This window comes from Oryzias latipes, chromosome 14, assembly GCF_053564925.1.
Source record: "Oryzias latipes strain Hd-rR chromosome 14, Olatipes_Hd-rR_3.1".
NCBI lineage: Eukaryota > Metazoa > Chordata > Actinopteri > Beloniformes > Adrianichthyidae > Oryzias > Oryzias latipes.
Window position 1 is genome coordinate 4,387,472 of NC_136250.1, and position 15,787 is coordinate 4,403,258.

Sequence of the window (15,787 nt, forward strand, 5' to 3'; positions counted from 1 at the left end):
ATTTCCCCAGTCAGACACATATTTCTAATACTTTTTTTTTATTTACAAAAACGTATTTTCTGTTGAACATTAATAGTAACCACAACATATTAATTTGAGCAATTAGCCTCGTTTTTTTTGTGTATTTATTTATTTTTCAAAAGTACACTTCATCAATAATCTTTTTGTTTGGGAACAAGATTGTTTTAACCCTTGTGCTATCTTAGATGACCCCACCCTTACATTGACGTGTTCTCCCTACCATGACAAAGGGGGATAAATGTGGAAAGATTTCATGTAATCCATGGACACCAGTGAAGATCACAAATCTTTGAAGAAAAAAGGTTCAGAGCACTGTCTAGTGGGTCTAGATGACCCCACTCCCAATGGTAAAGTGCCTAGGATAGCAGAAGGGAAGCTACACAGGAGTCTGTCAGGGTCTGTGAGTCAAACACTGACCTGATACACAACCAGAAATTGGGGAGAATTACAATATATGTATTTAATTCTTCTTTCATCCCTTATCTAAAGACGTCAACCTCATTTAAAACAAATAGATGAATTTCTGTATAAAGAAAAGAAAACGAGTAAGCTTTTGTGACACAGGGTAGTGATTCATTGAAAAAAAAAGTACAAGAGACCTAATTTAGCCAGTATATGAACCTCGTGGGCTTTTCAAAGGGGTAAGGGACACTAGTTTATTTTAACAAGAAAAGTATTTCACATATTTCAAACTGCTGGTTCACCAAAATTAGTCTTCTTACCCTGAACTAGGTGTGTTGAATCCCTCCTGGCAATCAATTCATTTTAATTTGTTAAATGAAATGAAATGAAATGAAATGAAATGAAATGAAATAAAATAAAATAAAATGGCGAAACCAGAAAAATAACTTGTTGGTCATAATAATAATCAATAAAATCAAACTTTGCATGTGTGTGATTAAATATTTTAATTAACGTTTATTAATTTTAATACTTAAGTTAAATTAATTGTGAAATGGGTCGTTATGGAGTAAACTGAGCAGTGTCGGAAAGCTGATTGTGAAACATAAACAGGAAGCGGCTGGGCAGAGTTTTGGGGAGTTGTTGGACAGCCATTGCAGTGTCGTGTCTCAGCAACAAAACACGAAAGGGGTGAGGAAGACCTGGCATCTCACTGGCTCCCTTTTCACTGAAAGACTGATTTATATGGTTGTTTGAACGAACACACTCGGTAACTCTATCTACACTTAAAAACGGGTAAGTGATTCGTTTTTACCTCTTCAATAACGATAAAAAAGGGAAGGTTCGGTCGCGAGCCTTCGGCTTCGCTGCTAGCAAGTTATCCCGGTAGCTAAAATGCTACATTACTATAGCTAACACCAAGTGGACCTAACTTGCTTATTTGAACTAAACTTACAATAAATATTAAAACAACTTGACCTAATGGTTTCTACAATTAAACCGACACGTTCTTCGAAGAAAACACCGGCAAATCCTCACGTCTAATACATCAACGAACAGTATTTCTTGCTAACTGGTGGTTAGCCGAAACGGCTAGCACACTGCAACGTCGCCTTCAGAATATGACACGTAGCTTGAAGCCGCCAGCTAACCTGCCCGTTAGCCGGTAAAACCCCGAATAAAAAACCATCAGCTTCGGTAAATCTATAAAAATGGACTTCGTCGGAGGTTCTGTCGTTGCGTTTGTGTCGGTTTGTTACATGACCGTTGGTTCTTTTCAATATTTCGAAAATTAGGGGAGAAAAAAGGTAAAAATAAATCTAGCACGTCATTCAGAAACAAAAATATACTTTAGAAAAAGTATTTTTCGATGTCTGACTGTGACTTGTGGACAGATTGCTGTGTACCACACATATATCCCATTTAGTTACCAATTGTAATCAGATTACTGAATTTTGAAAAGGCTTTTCCTCCCCACTGATTTAGCAGGGTGTCAAATTTTGATTTAGAGTATGGCCTTAATACTTGTGGCTTTAGAAGTGTCCAATTTAACGCCCATAACCTTTTTGACAAAAGTCTCAAAAGTGAATAAACTGACTTATGTTCTAATTGAAGACAAGTTTTTAAAAGTAGTGTAGAATTTTACTTTATTCTCCATTTGTACTCGTTGTACTTTTAATAGAATATGAATTGAGAGGAACAAGTGTGCTCCCTATTTTTTTTATTTTATTTTTCAAACATGTTAACTGAATACGTTTCACCAGGTTAAAAGTTGCTGTTACGACCATTTAAAGTGGTCAGGTGTAGAAAGAGTTGGTAAAAAGTAGTTCCTTCCCCCAGTACAAACAAAAAAGCTATTAAAACGTATCACCTTGCTCAGCTGTATAATTTAGTGTAAGTTTATTTTTTTGCTTGTATATCCCCTGGTGTTTATTTTGAACATTTGATGTACAGCTTATTTTTTCTTGTTCTTTTGCTGTATGTCACTTTTGTTCTGCATCAAAAAAAAACAACAACCCATACTTCTCTTGTAAAAAAAAAAAAAAAAAAAAGTAGTTCCTGTACGGCCATTCTGCTCGTGCCCTGATTGGTCAGCCCAGGAATTGGTTTTGTTTAACATTTGCTACAACATAGCCACGCGCATAGCCTTTTAATGTAATCCCACCCACTGTTAAAGCCCATATGTGAAGTCTGGACAGTGACAGCAGATGAGGAGCGCTGTAACTGTCTTCTGATGTTGACCTTTGCCTGCCCTATACTTTAGCCCTGTAGAAGGTTTGCATGTTATGCAAGTGGGGTTAGAGGTTGGTTCCAGCTTGCTACGTTCTGATACCTCTGTATCTATGAGATTAAAAGTAGGTAGGAAGTGACATGAAACTGGTTAACTTTTTATGGCAAAGTTTCCTCTGCTTCTAGGATCATGTCTTATTTCAACTGTTGTGGTTCCACCTCCGCCTTGCAGCATTTTAACGACCATCACAGTAACAGAATCAGTTCATTTGTTTAGAGAATAACACTACCGTGAACAAACCACGATGATTTTTATTCTCTAAAAAAGGAGGAATTAACTCAGTAGAGGCCAATTTAAGTGTAATTTTTAAGACACTTTTTTTTCTAGATAAGCAAAACTGGGTTTAATAGCTGTTATCCTTGGATATGACGAGCAAATCTCTCACTGGCTTTAAAAGAATTGTTGGGTGTTTTGAGATCAGGAATTTAAATCTTGTGTTGTTTTTTTTATCAGCAGTTTCTGGTTCTTGTCTGAGTTGAGACGCATTTCTTACTTTTGGGTAAAAGTGAGGCAGCTGGTTCTTTTATCCACCTTTCTGCAGTTGTCTGTTTAAACTCAACTTTGACATTTTATGGAGTTGAGATCTGTTATTCTTAAAGTTGACTTTGTGGCCTTAAGTTTATTATGTTAGCTGATTAACTTTATAAATATTTTTTCTGTGAAAATGGTAGTCTAGCTGTGTCATTCATTGTAAAAGCAGCGGAGGTGGAAACTAGTTGAGTCAATGCAAATTTTGTGGCAGAAAGTTTTATTTTAGTCTTGTTTTGGTTTTTTTGCATAACTTTATTAGTATTTTATTTTGTGTTAAACAATTTCAGTTGTATTTTCCCAGTCCGTTTGTAAGTACTAACAAACCACAACATTAAAAGTATTTAAATGAATTGTTTCCTTTTTCCTTTAGGATTCAACAGCTCCGGATATGTCCTTCCTATTTGATTGGATTTATAGCGGTTTCAATAGCGTACTACAGTTTTTAGGTAAGTCCTGATGATATCATCCCTGTAGTTCAAAGGTCAAAGCTATCAGTTTGACACAATATAGTTTTCTGGTATGGGTTTATTTATGGTTTTTGGTGCAAACCAAGTGATCTGAAACTACTTTGTGCCTCAGTCTGAAATGTTTTAAAGTTTGAATTAACAAGATAATAGTTGTCTAAAATTGTACGTTTTGCCAAATGAAACGGTTGACAAAAGAAAACATGTTTGCAAAGTTTTCAAGAAGGGAAATAAATCCATACATGAGGTTTTTTTTAAGCCAATAAATCCCTCTCTGAAAATAAAATGTTTCACCCAAACAACATTTTGTGTTGTTGCTGTTCAGTAACAGCCCCAAAAACTCAACTCTGAGTGGACTAATCCTTCCGACGTATTTTGTCTGTGATAAATCTGCACATTTGAATGGCATAGAAACAGACAACATGCAGCATCATGCACTGTCCCAGTTATTCATTGAGCTACTGGAGTTCCAGTTCTTCCAGTTTGACGGCTTACGTTCTGCTGCTCCGAGTGATGACGACATCCAGGAGAGCTGACTATCAAAACCCTGGTGAATCCTCTGGATATCACTGGACTGACTCAGAGTAGTAAACATAAAAGCATCAGGAAAGTTGACTTAGGAGTGGCCTTCGTTCCCACCTCCTTTAGCAACCATGACGTTCAGTCACTCAGCTGGGTGGGGGGCAATTGTTTGGTACTGTTGTAGAGTCATTGAAAATACCTCTCCACATATGGTTTTGAAGCTCTCATGATGTTTAGTCGGCAGCTTTTATTTATGAGGTAAAGTAATACCCCTGAATTTTCCTTTCTACTGTTATTGAAAGGATAACAGAAATGAGCGACGGTGTGGTCGTCTTTTCTCCATGATCTCCGGAGACATGAGATTCAGGTCATGACTGTCTGTGTGGAAAGAGGAGAGCATGAAAAAGCAGGACGGAGTGCAAAAGTCCTGCCACCTTCTATTCACAGATGATCTCATTTAGCTGTGGACTTTGTGTTAAAGTGCTGTTTGTGTTGTCATATCTAATCCATTTAATTTATAGCTGGTTTTTAACATATGCATTCTTTAGCGCACATTACTAGTAATGTATTAGACATATAAAGGAAATGGTATATAAAATGTCGGTTTTGAGATAAAAAATTAGACTATTTGATTTTATTAAAGTAGTTTTCATTTTTGTGTTTTAATCTGTGAAAACTGTATTTTTTTATTCTTAAAGGAAAATATTAAGACAGTAAAAAGTATCTTCAGAAAGTTTAGTTTAATTTTTATTTATGGAATATTTTAAATATTTAATCAAAAAACGCTTTTAAATGAAATGTTATGAATTTGTAAAATCGAATGAACGATTTCTAACATTTTTTTTTTTTTTCTTTTTTGGTCCCCAGGACTGTATAAGAAATCCGGCAAGTTAGTATTTCTTGGCCTGGACAATGCTGGCAAAACAACGCTACTGCACATGCTCAAAGATGACAGATTGGGACAGCATGTGCCAACTTTACACCCAAGTGAGCTGGTTCTTCTTTCTCTCACACGTCCATGTCTGCACATGCTCACTCAGCTAGGATTTGAAAGATTATTCATGCAAAAACCACAAAAAATGGTGTTTACATGGAAATGTTGGTGTAAGAGTGAATTTCAGTGATACACTCAGTCCTGATTTGCTGGTATGTTGGGTTTTTCAGCCTCAGAAGAGCTGACGATTGCTGGCATGACTTTCACCACCTTTGACCTCGGAGGTCACCAACAAGGTACAGTTTTTGTCCTCACGCTTTTTTACATGTGCTAATAGAAATCCAGCAGTGTAGTTAGTTGTGTCTTAGTTGTTAGCTGTGTCTTTTGAAATGAACCGATCGTCGAATGTTCCTTGTGTTTTGTAGCCCGCAGAGTGTGGAAAAACTACCTCCCTGCAATCAACGGCATCGTTTTCCTGGTGGACTGTGCAGACCCCGACAGGTTGACTGAATCCAAAACAGAGCTTGATGTAAGAAGCTTCGCCCTCCATCCATACCACACTTTACTCCATCTGCTTTCAGGAATTCCTGCAAACATGGGATTGTTGTAGGTTAGAAGAATTAACAAATATTTCTTAAAATATGGCCATATTGTATTGGTGCCTTAACATTGGGTCACATTTAAAATGTAATATTTTACCAGTCCTGTTTTACTTTACTTTAATGTTTTTGAGATATGATACACTGTTAAATAATTTATGTGAAGAGTTCCTGTTTTACTTTCTGAAGAACCGTGTTGTTTCATTTTCAGAGAGTGATGGGAATTCTGCAGAGATTGGACTTTTACACTTTGTTGGATCATTCATTTAGCATCTTTTGCTGTTGGAGCAAACTATTTATCGTTTTGAAAATCCTGTAATAGCGCGTCACATGTGCTTCCTGTGGCTGGTTTAAATGCCTCAGTTTTTAAGATAAATTGGAGGACATCTTTTTTTTCCCTCTTTTTTGTTTAGAAAATTGAATAATTTATTTCATTGTATTTGTTTTAAAAATTACGTTGAACAACTTTAATAGAACAAAACAGTTTTCTGAATGAGGAGATAAAGGCTTTCATGCCTTTGTAACTTGATTATTTGCGCAAAATTGTGTCTTTTATCTTGCATTTCTTAATATGAACACCCAGTTCTGGAAAATATCTCAAATAAGCACCATTGCTCTAAAAAAAACACTTTCAGTAGAAAACTAAATACTCAGTAATATAATGCTTTGTCTTTTAAAGTAACACTGTTATTGATGTTGGCAATGAAACCCCCATCAATCTGCACAGGCATTAATGACAGATGAGACCATCGGAAACGTGCCCATCCTAATCCTGGGCAACAAGATCGACAGACAAGATGCCATCAGTGAAGAGCGGCTGAGGGAAAGGTTTGGATTATACGGACATACAACAGGGAAGGTCAGTACGCAGTCAAAAGAAACCTCTAATATCTAGCTCTATCTATAGCACTAAGTCCTTCCTGAAACAGTCAGTCGTTGCTTAAAACACAAATCAGAGTAGTTGGTATGTGAAAAATAAGAAATTTGAGGCTATTTTCTTCTTTAGTTAACTTGCTGTTGGTTGATTTGAGAGTCAAAGCGTTGGAGATATTCTTTCTGTAATTATTATTATCATTATTCTAAAATAACACCCAGATAGTGATGTAGTTCTTTAACTGCAAAGACAAAACGCTTCATCATGAGAGAGAGATCTGTCATGAACGTCCAAAAATGTCAATATCAAGACGTCTGTTGGAAACATTTGCTACATTGTGCAGTTCACAGTTGTGGACGTTCTCACAGAAGTTCACATTTCTTCACTTAACCATAAATCTTTTTAGAAAAAGCCTCGGCTTCCATAATGTTCTAGCAGTTTTCTTTGTTGAAACGCTGTTAGGAGTGGAAGGGGAACGCGCTGCATTCGAGGATCCCCGTAAACACTTCCTACTATTGTTTGATCATTGTGAAACACAAACATTTGTCAAGGTGCAGCTTTTTTCACATTTAATACAGAAAAGCAAAGTGAGATTTTTGGCCTTTCACTTATTTTCTTTCATTATTCTTTTAAAGTTCCACTCCGTTCATCTTCTGATCTACTTTAAAATGTTTCCAGTGGTGTTTTAATTATGATTTTGCTGCTGTTAGCCACCATTGAAAAACTTTTGTTGTTGTGTTTTTTGGACATAGTTTCTGCAGAGCGGCAGTATTTCATTAGAAATTATCCTCTGAGTTGTGGGCAGGACTGTTCAACCCCGCCCCCCGTTCCCCTTCCCGTTGCAGAGCTTGGAGCAGGAAGCTTGTCACCCAGCCAGCATGTTTTCTACATCATAAATCAGCTGTTTTTGGTCTGCTCCTGATTTACAGTGATTTCAACAGAGACATACTCAGAAATGTCATTTTGAGCCTCATCTTCTTAATTTCTTGAACAAAAGTGTGTTTAAAAACAAACAAACAAATGTTCAAAGATGTTTCTTGGATTTCCTCTCCTAGGGCAACATTCCCCTGAAGGATTTGAACACGAGACCACTGGAGGTGTTCATGTGCAGCGTGTTGAAGAGGCAGGGTTACGGCGAGGGCTTCCGCTGGCTCTCCCAGTACATCGACTAAAGCAATTAAGGCAGCGCCACCAACCACAGGGCGCCGAATCCAGCCGCCGTTACCATCAGAACCGTCATACTCAACCCCACCTTTGGTTAAAACAAGTCTGCGTTCACTTCCAGAACAGCCAGTACAGCTCGATCCCAATAGACTTTTATTGGTGGAATATTTGGTTCTGCACTTGCAGCATTCCCATCTGTTCGTTCATCGTCATCTATCTTTTTTTGTTTTTATTTAGAGGGCAGCATTGGCTCCACGGCAAACGACGTTCACATTCAAGCGAATGAATCTTTTCTATATCGTGTTGGTCGTTTGCTGCCGTCTGTCCCTCCCTTCCTGCCATCTGTTGAGTGTGATGATGGATGCATTCTAACTGTAAATCTGTATATGATTCCACTGATCAATCAGCAGTCCTTAAAGCCTTTTCCTCCTCTTTAACTCCGCTTGAGCAAATGATGAGCGCAGCATAGTTGGATGTGTTGCAGTACACTTTTTTAACAGTAAAGAGTTCATTCAAAATTGTATTTAACCAGTGCTTTTTCTTTTTTTCTTTTATTTTCTCCTCCTCCTCTCGATCTGTAACACCTAGATCACTGATGCGGCTTAAATGAACATTTTTCTCATCCTAAAATTAATGAAATCCATGTCTTTGGTAGGCTTGAAATGCTTTAGCTCCAGGCTTCTGTCTTCGAGGCAGAGTAGCTATGTGTGTGCAAAAAGCCATTGGGCTCCCTTGTAAACAAAAGCATGGGGTCAAAGTATTACTTATAGAAAGATTTATTATTTTTTATATATAGGAAATGACACCGTCTATTCGATGCATTTAAAAGCCAGTAAATCTGAGGAGGGGCGTGGCTGTAAAATCTAGTCCGTATACTGAAGGTCAGACTACAAGTGTGTCTTTCTGCTCTGACCAGGTAAAGACCAGAGGACACACAGGAAACACCTTGAAGAAAAGGAACCATGTCTATGAAATCTACATGAACACCATCCATAGATTTTGTATTTAGAAGTGGTATCCTTTTGATGTATGTGCATTACCAGAATATTATGCATGCCTTGTTTTTCTTTTCTTTTTTTTTTTAAATGACCAATTACAAAAAAGGAGGGAAGAAGATGCCAAAATTTCCAACAAGATACGATTGTCATGTTTTTTTTGTTTGTTTTTTAAACTGAAAGTAACTGAAGTGCGCATAACACACTTTGTGTCCCTTTGTGTCTCTTTCATTCCCTCATGAATCGATGATGAGCTGTTCCAACAAGGATGGGACTTGCTGTTGTTTGCATCATAAAAAAAATATGTAATAAATGTTTGCAATGAAAAAAAATGGGCTTTACCATTCATCAGTAATGCTGACTTATTTTTATTTTATTTTCCAAACTCTGACAATAAAGCAATGAGAAATATGGAAGAACTCCAATTCTTAAGACTGAACGGAAACGGATCATTTCGAAGGGAAGGGTGAAAATGGGTTTGGCATTTTATCAAACAATGTGGTGGAAAAATGGTTGGTAGCTGCCATTGTAATCAGCGTTTTTAGGGTGTGTTGCATGTTTGGGTGTTAAAGCATTAATTTAGCAGTATCTGCTTCACAAATGCTAGAAAACACATGTCTACTATTTTCATGTAAAAGTAGGAAGCAGAAATTAATCCACAAAGAAAAGTACAACTAGCTCTTTTAGAAAACGTAAGAGATTACATAAGAAGTGCATTCAATTCTGGGATTATGTAATTATTTCCGAGTGTAGTATTAAATGGAACCACTAGGGGGCAGGCCTGAAACAAGTTGAATCTACCCTGGAGGCATTATGGAACAGAACATTACAGGAAAATTTCAAATTATTATGAGATAACAAAAAAGGTAAAAGAAAAAAAAACTTTTATATGAATTAGGCTAAAATATTTTGTTTTACATTCGATATTTTTAATTTTTCCAAAAGAGCAAATTTTTTGACAGGAACTAACCGTATTTTGAACCAAAATATATATCTAATATTGCTGGCATATTATATTAATTATATTTTATTTAATTTGCAGATGTAATTTAGGAGCATAACAAGCTCCAATGAGTCTTTTTTTATGTACAGCTAAGCAATTCTTGTTCCTGCAGCCAGAACCTTATTGGTTTCATCTGAACACAATTGTTTTTGTTCGTGCCATTTGGGAATGGAAGCATGTCACATTGATTTTACAGCTGCAAATCAAAGTAATAATTCTGTTTTAGTTTTAAAACTACATTTCCTCATCCTGTATCTATAACGCTTTTTCCAGTGCAGACTCACAGCAGGAGTCAAATGCACAGTGCATTTCATACTCATTTATTATTAATATTAACAAAAATAAAACAAGAAAAACTATTTTCTTTCACTTTGCCTCAGACATTGAGGATAATTAAAAAATATTTGTGTCTGAACTGAAAATTTGCATCTTACCTCGGGGTTGGACTACTTGGCAGTGGCTCCTCCCTCTGCGGTTGCTGATCAGCTCTGTGGCCCCTCCTCTTCTAATTACACATTAGACATCTGGGGCATTTTGGTTGGAAGGTGCTTGGACATCACTGCCAACAAACAGGAGGCGTTCTCACAGTGCTCTACACACAAACTTTAACTACACTTTTGAATCCGATACACACAAATACACTACACAAAGAGGTCACTGATCTTCCTCTACCTCATCCCTTGTGTGGAGAGCCAGACAATTCAATTTATTTGTATAGCCCAAAATCACAACAACAGTCGTCTCGATGGGCTTCGAAGTAAAACATGAAATCAAAAGGATCACGAATACAAAGAGTTCAATAGAAAAATACTAAAATGAACTAACAAACTGACTAAGCTATACTGGCATCCCAGCCCTTAGACCCCCCTTCGCGGTAAGGAAAAAGCTCAGCAGCGGTGGCAGCGGTGGCTGTGTTCCTGGGCCTGGCGATCCTCTTTTTAGCTGTGGAGGAGGATCCCTGAGATCTCTGGCTAGGCCATGATCCGGGGATCACATCACAACCGAACCTAGGGCCGTCCATGTCCCCGCCTTCAAGTTCTGGGCCTCATTATCTTTTCCAACATCAAATGAGCCTGGTCAGTTCACACTTTCCATTCTTGTTAGGCATTCCCATCTCTTGCTGGCACCCATAAATCTCATAAAAATAAAGTTTAGCCTCAAATGCAAAAGGGGTTTATGCAAATAAACACCTCGTGTGTTCGAAGCTACATTACCACCTGTTGTAACAGTAAATTCTGTCCAATACGAGAGACTCTCAGCTATTATATGTCTGCTGAGCTGCTGGGCAGGTTAACCCTTGTGCTATCCTATGGGGTCCAGATGACCCCACCCTTACATTAACGTGTTCTCCCTACCATGACAAAGGTGGATAAAGGTGGAAAGATTTCATGGAATCCATGGACACCAGTGAAGATCACAAATCATTGAAGAAAAAAGGTTCAGAGCACTGTCTAGTGGGTCTAGATGACCCAACTCCCAATGTTAAAGTGCCTAGGATAGCACAAGGGTTAAGTAAAAAAAAAAAGGCTGCTTGGCTGAGATCTGTTCTACTGTGAATGAGATCCTGCAGGTGTTGCTGGGTAAGCGTCGAGGACACAGAAGTGGGCGGTCTGACATGGCTAGATGGTTACAAGTGAGCTGAGGTGGTACCATGACATGGATTTTATACAAGCAGAATGCATGATCATGATGTCTGTTACAGATGCAGGATTGTTTTTAAACTGCACACCTTTGCAAAGGGGTTGAAGGAGTTTAAAAATTTTACAAAACAATAAAAATGTAACTAATTCAATTGCCCCTTTAGCTTTTTTTTTCTCCTGCACAACAAAATGCAGCTTTCAAAAACAACATGCACCCATGCACATGATGCTGCGAAACATAGAGATACCACAAACACCTTAAAGCAGCAGGAAACTGGCTGTTTTATGTTTCCTTTGTCAGCAGGAATCAGTGAGATCAAATGCTTGAGATAAGACAGATATGACTGAGATGCAAACATTTAATTTTTGCTCACGCTGCTGTTTGTCCTTGTTCAGCAGAGCATTTTTTACCTGTGCAGGTGTAGTAAAAGCCTGACGAACCTAGGGAGTTGACCTATTTTTAAGACATGTTTTAATGTACGCATTTAATGTAAATATTTATAATAAAAACCTATTTTCTTTTATATTTTTTTCTAAAATGCAAGTTAAAAGATGAAATATCCATCAAGGGGAAAGTCATTCCGGTTCCAGAATTCAATTCAACTGCACTGCACTTTAGTCTGGATGGGTTATTCCAAAGAAGCATAAGTTTAATGTAGTTCAGTGAAATTCAAATTGAAATCCTCTGAGCAATAAACATTAAGGAAGGAATTTGCTTTCCTGTGTAAAGTGTCTTCACACCACAGCAGCTTCCTGGTAAAGCAATCAACAAAAGTCCTGAATCTTATGGTTGGGGTTTCAAAATTCTGTTGACCTAAATACTTTTAGTCTTGTTGCAGCAATAAAATAAATGTGGAAGAAAAATAAAATCGCGAAACATTTGAAACATTTTGGTTCATAGGTAAAATGAAACGGAATAATCTCTTCTTAGGTGTAAAGTTATTCTGATGAAACCCCAAAGTGGAATTTTGGAATAAATATTTTCACTTTTTTGTTTTAATTTGACAATTTTTTTTTACAAGCTCATCGACAGTAATTAAAAGTTGATATCAGACAAAAAGAAATGTAAAATTAAAACAAGAAATATTTAAATTATAAAAGCTTTCATAAAAAAATCATTTCCCCAATTTTTAAAAAAGTAATAATATTGGAATAATTAGTGAATATTATAATATTTGAAATATTTTTATTGTTGATTTCACAGACCGTCATAAAAGAAGCAAACCGTGATGATGAGCTGCAACATGCCATAAATGCAGCTTCTGCTAATTCATGTTTAGTTTTCTTGTAACATTCACAGCAAAACCTCATTTGCATCGGAAAAAATATACATTTACCTCAACAATTCTAGAAGTTTCATCTCAAAATCAGACCTCTTTTTCAAATAAAACCCTTAATCTCCATGTTAACAGTAAGTATTCTTTGTGTAACAGTGTCCTCAGTTTGAAATGAGGTCATTATCAAGCGAACATGTGCGGTGAAACATGGTATGCCTAGTCCTGATCTACCACCCTGCCTTTTCTCCCTAACCCTTTCTACAAATTTGCTGACTCGGGTGTCTTCTTATCCTGAGAGACTGAACACATCTGATCCAGGTAATCAGCAGCTAGAGGTGCTGGGTGAGCTGGAAAACAGTCTGAGTGGCAGAACTCAAGGACCAGGACTGGGCAGCCCTGTTTTACATTTAGCAAGCAGGTGATACAGTAAATTAAACATGTTTAGTAATAGTCTGATAATGGTAGCATTTTGCCCCCTAAAAAAGTTACATCAAAGCTGCAAACCCCAAAATGAGTAGTATTTTGTATTGTCATTGTGTAAAAATAGCAATGTTGTAAAAAGGGCTGTTCTCAAAAAAACAGCCCTGAGATATCCACAGAAGCAGCTTACACAGATATTTGTTGGATAACATCAAGGAATTTATCACAATTTATTCTAAATATTACAGCTACACGTCAGGAGTCACAGAAAACTCACGAAGTATATTTGTAGCAAACATCATGACTGAAGTACCTGATGACAATCTGACTATCATAATCATGTAAGTGACAAACTCTAAAATTAACACTTAAAAGAAAAAAAAAGTATCTTTCTACCAGTTTTCATTGACCTTATAAGAAAAATGTTAAAATGTGGTGGATGTTGAGTTCTTTAAAAGTGATAACATTAGAAAGAACAGTTTCTGTAGAAAATGTGTTTTTTTTTTACACAGATGCCAACAGAGGGCAGCAAAGGAAGGCAGCTGAGGATCCCTGTTTCCATCCTTGAAGGGCTTCATTTTACAATGATTGCTCATGAGTGGTTTCTTTGAGAAGTTGCCTGTAATATTATTATATATGGTAATGCCTGGATTTCTCTATTTTTTCTATGGTCTATTCCCCGGAGTTCGAATGGGAGATCTATTGCGTTTAATGTGTTTCTGCATGTTTATTGTGCATTTCTCTTCTATCGGGGAGAGGAAACACACGACTATTAGCCGTTTTGTGACAACATTAACAGTTAAGTTAAGTTCTTTAAACTAGAAATAGTTTTCATTTATTTTCTGTGAGGAAACTCACAGAAAGTGGTGGTGTTTTACTCTTTTAGAACAATTCTGAATTTTATTAAATCTCTTTATTTCTCCCTCAGGGGGCAATTTCAAAAGAGAAGGCAGTCATTTATCACCAGCATTACAGAAACTACACATCAATAGTACTTGGTATTGACATTTTAGAGCTATATGGTTTGTAGAAGATGTATTTTTTTTATTTTAACTGGAATAAAAGTGATGCTACTGTTATCAAAGAGTGAATTTCCATTTTTTATTTGTTTCTTGCTTTTGATATAAACACAAAACGGTCACAAAAAGATGCATTACAGTGGTCTTATGTGAGTCAAGTTGAAGTTTGTCTCCTAATGGTGTTTGTGTGCACACTCATAGGTGCATGTGTTCATGGACAGATGGGTGGATGGACAGATCCCAGTTTCAGCCTTAAGCCTGTTAAATGCTCCACTACCTTCAGCAGCCAGCTGGTTGGAGTTCGGTTCAAGGATTTATCACCAACTACCTGCTTTGGCTGTAAATTCAGCTGTTGAATGCTCATTGGATGCAGGTTCTGCTTCTGAAATGGAATTTCTCTTAAATAAACAAAAAAATAAAGAGGCACTTTTATTGCTAAATTTCTTTGGAGCATAAAGCCTCCTCCTCTGTTTTCAACTTGGAAGCTTCGATTAGCTATTTGGTTGTTTTTTTTTTAATTTCTATGGCTGGACCAAAATCATTCCTCAGATTTTTTCGTCTTGACATGAAGTCTGGTGTCTGAGCCACATTTTCACATTTCTGTTGTGAAGCCACTCCAGGGCTGACTTGGCAGCAGGTTTGAGTCCATTTGGAAGAGACATGTGTTGGCCCTGGTAAGAAACTTCTGGCAGTCATGGATGACATGCTCTTCTCAAGATTTTCTGGGCTTTGGATCCTTTTTTGAAAAAAAAGTTCAACTTCTGGCCGGGTCTGAAGATGCACCGTTGTGCTGTGAGGTACAGGCGATCGGATGGTTCTCCCATGGAGGACACTTTTATATGGCTTTATATAAATGAATATTTTATGTCTTTGATGTTTCTTGACCAGCTTTAGATGCTCGTCCACAGTAGGGGGAACATATTGGATGTTTTGAGAAGCTCTCCTCATGTGGGAGTATTAAATACACACATGGGAATGACACGTTAACCATCCAAAGACATAAACACCAAGAAAATAAAAGCAAACCTCAAGGTGAACCCACTTTTACAGGTTCGACCTAGCAGCCCAAACCGATTTTAACCTGTGGAGCAAATTAAGCAAATTCGTTTTTTATTTTGATTTCAGAATATTAGGCTACTTTTTAAAAGTTTTGTTTCATTTTTTTTGGGAATTGTGTTTTTGGTTTTTGTATTCTTTTATCTAAAATTGAATGTTTTTTCTATTTATTTATTATTTGCTTAGCTTTTTTCAATTAATGTTATGATCTTTAATATGTTTTAATCCTTGTGCTATCCTAGGCACTTTACCATTGGCAGTTGGGTCATCTAGACCCACTAGACAGTGCTCTGAACCTTTTTTCTTCAATGATTTGTGATCTTCACCGGTGTCCATGGATTACATGAAATCTTTCCACCTTTATCCACCTTTGTCATGGTAGGGAGAACACGTCAAAGTAAGGGTGGGGTCATAGCACAAGGATTAATGTAATTTGTTGGTGTGATTTTGCACTTCAGGGCCACAGTCATTTTGAAAATCTCTACAAAAACGATCAGACTAAATGGTAACTTTTTGTCTTTTTCACTGGTGCAGTAAGGAAAAAAATACTTCCTGAAACCTGACAAAAAAAATAAA

The 15,787-nt window shown here is 37.0% G+C and overlaps 1 protein-coding gene across 2 annotated transcripts; it reads left to right on the plus strand.

Annotated features, from left to right (window-relative positions):
• Positions 1–1,011: 1,011 nt before the first annotated feature.
• sar1b (secretion associated, Ras related GTPase 1B) lies at positions 1,012–9,207 on the plus strand. Of its 2 annotated transcripts, none has more exons than XM_023962389.2 (7): positions 1,012–1,113; positions 3,615–3,690; positions 5,098–5,217; positions 5,395–5,460; positions 5,590–5,693; positions 6,491–6,622; positions 7,693–9,207. In XM_023962389.2, exons 2-7 carry the CDS (start codon positions 3,633–3,635, stop codon positions 7,807–7,809), a joined length of 597 nt encoding a protein of 198 aa, XP_023818157.1. In that variant the 5' UTR covers positions 1,012–1,113; positions 3,615–3,632; the 3' UTR covers positions 7,810–9,207. The 2 variants fall into 2 exon arrangements, with proteins under 2 accessions (XP_023818157.1, XP_023818156.1); XM_023962388.2 differs by having other exon boundaries at positions 1,016–1,218.
• The last annotated feature ends 6,580 nt before the right edge of the window (positions 9,208–15,787 follow it).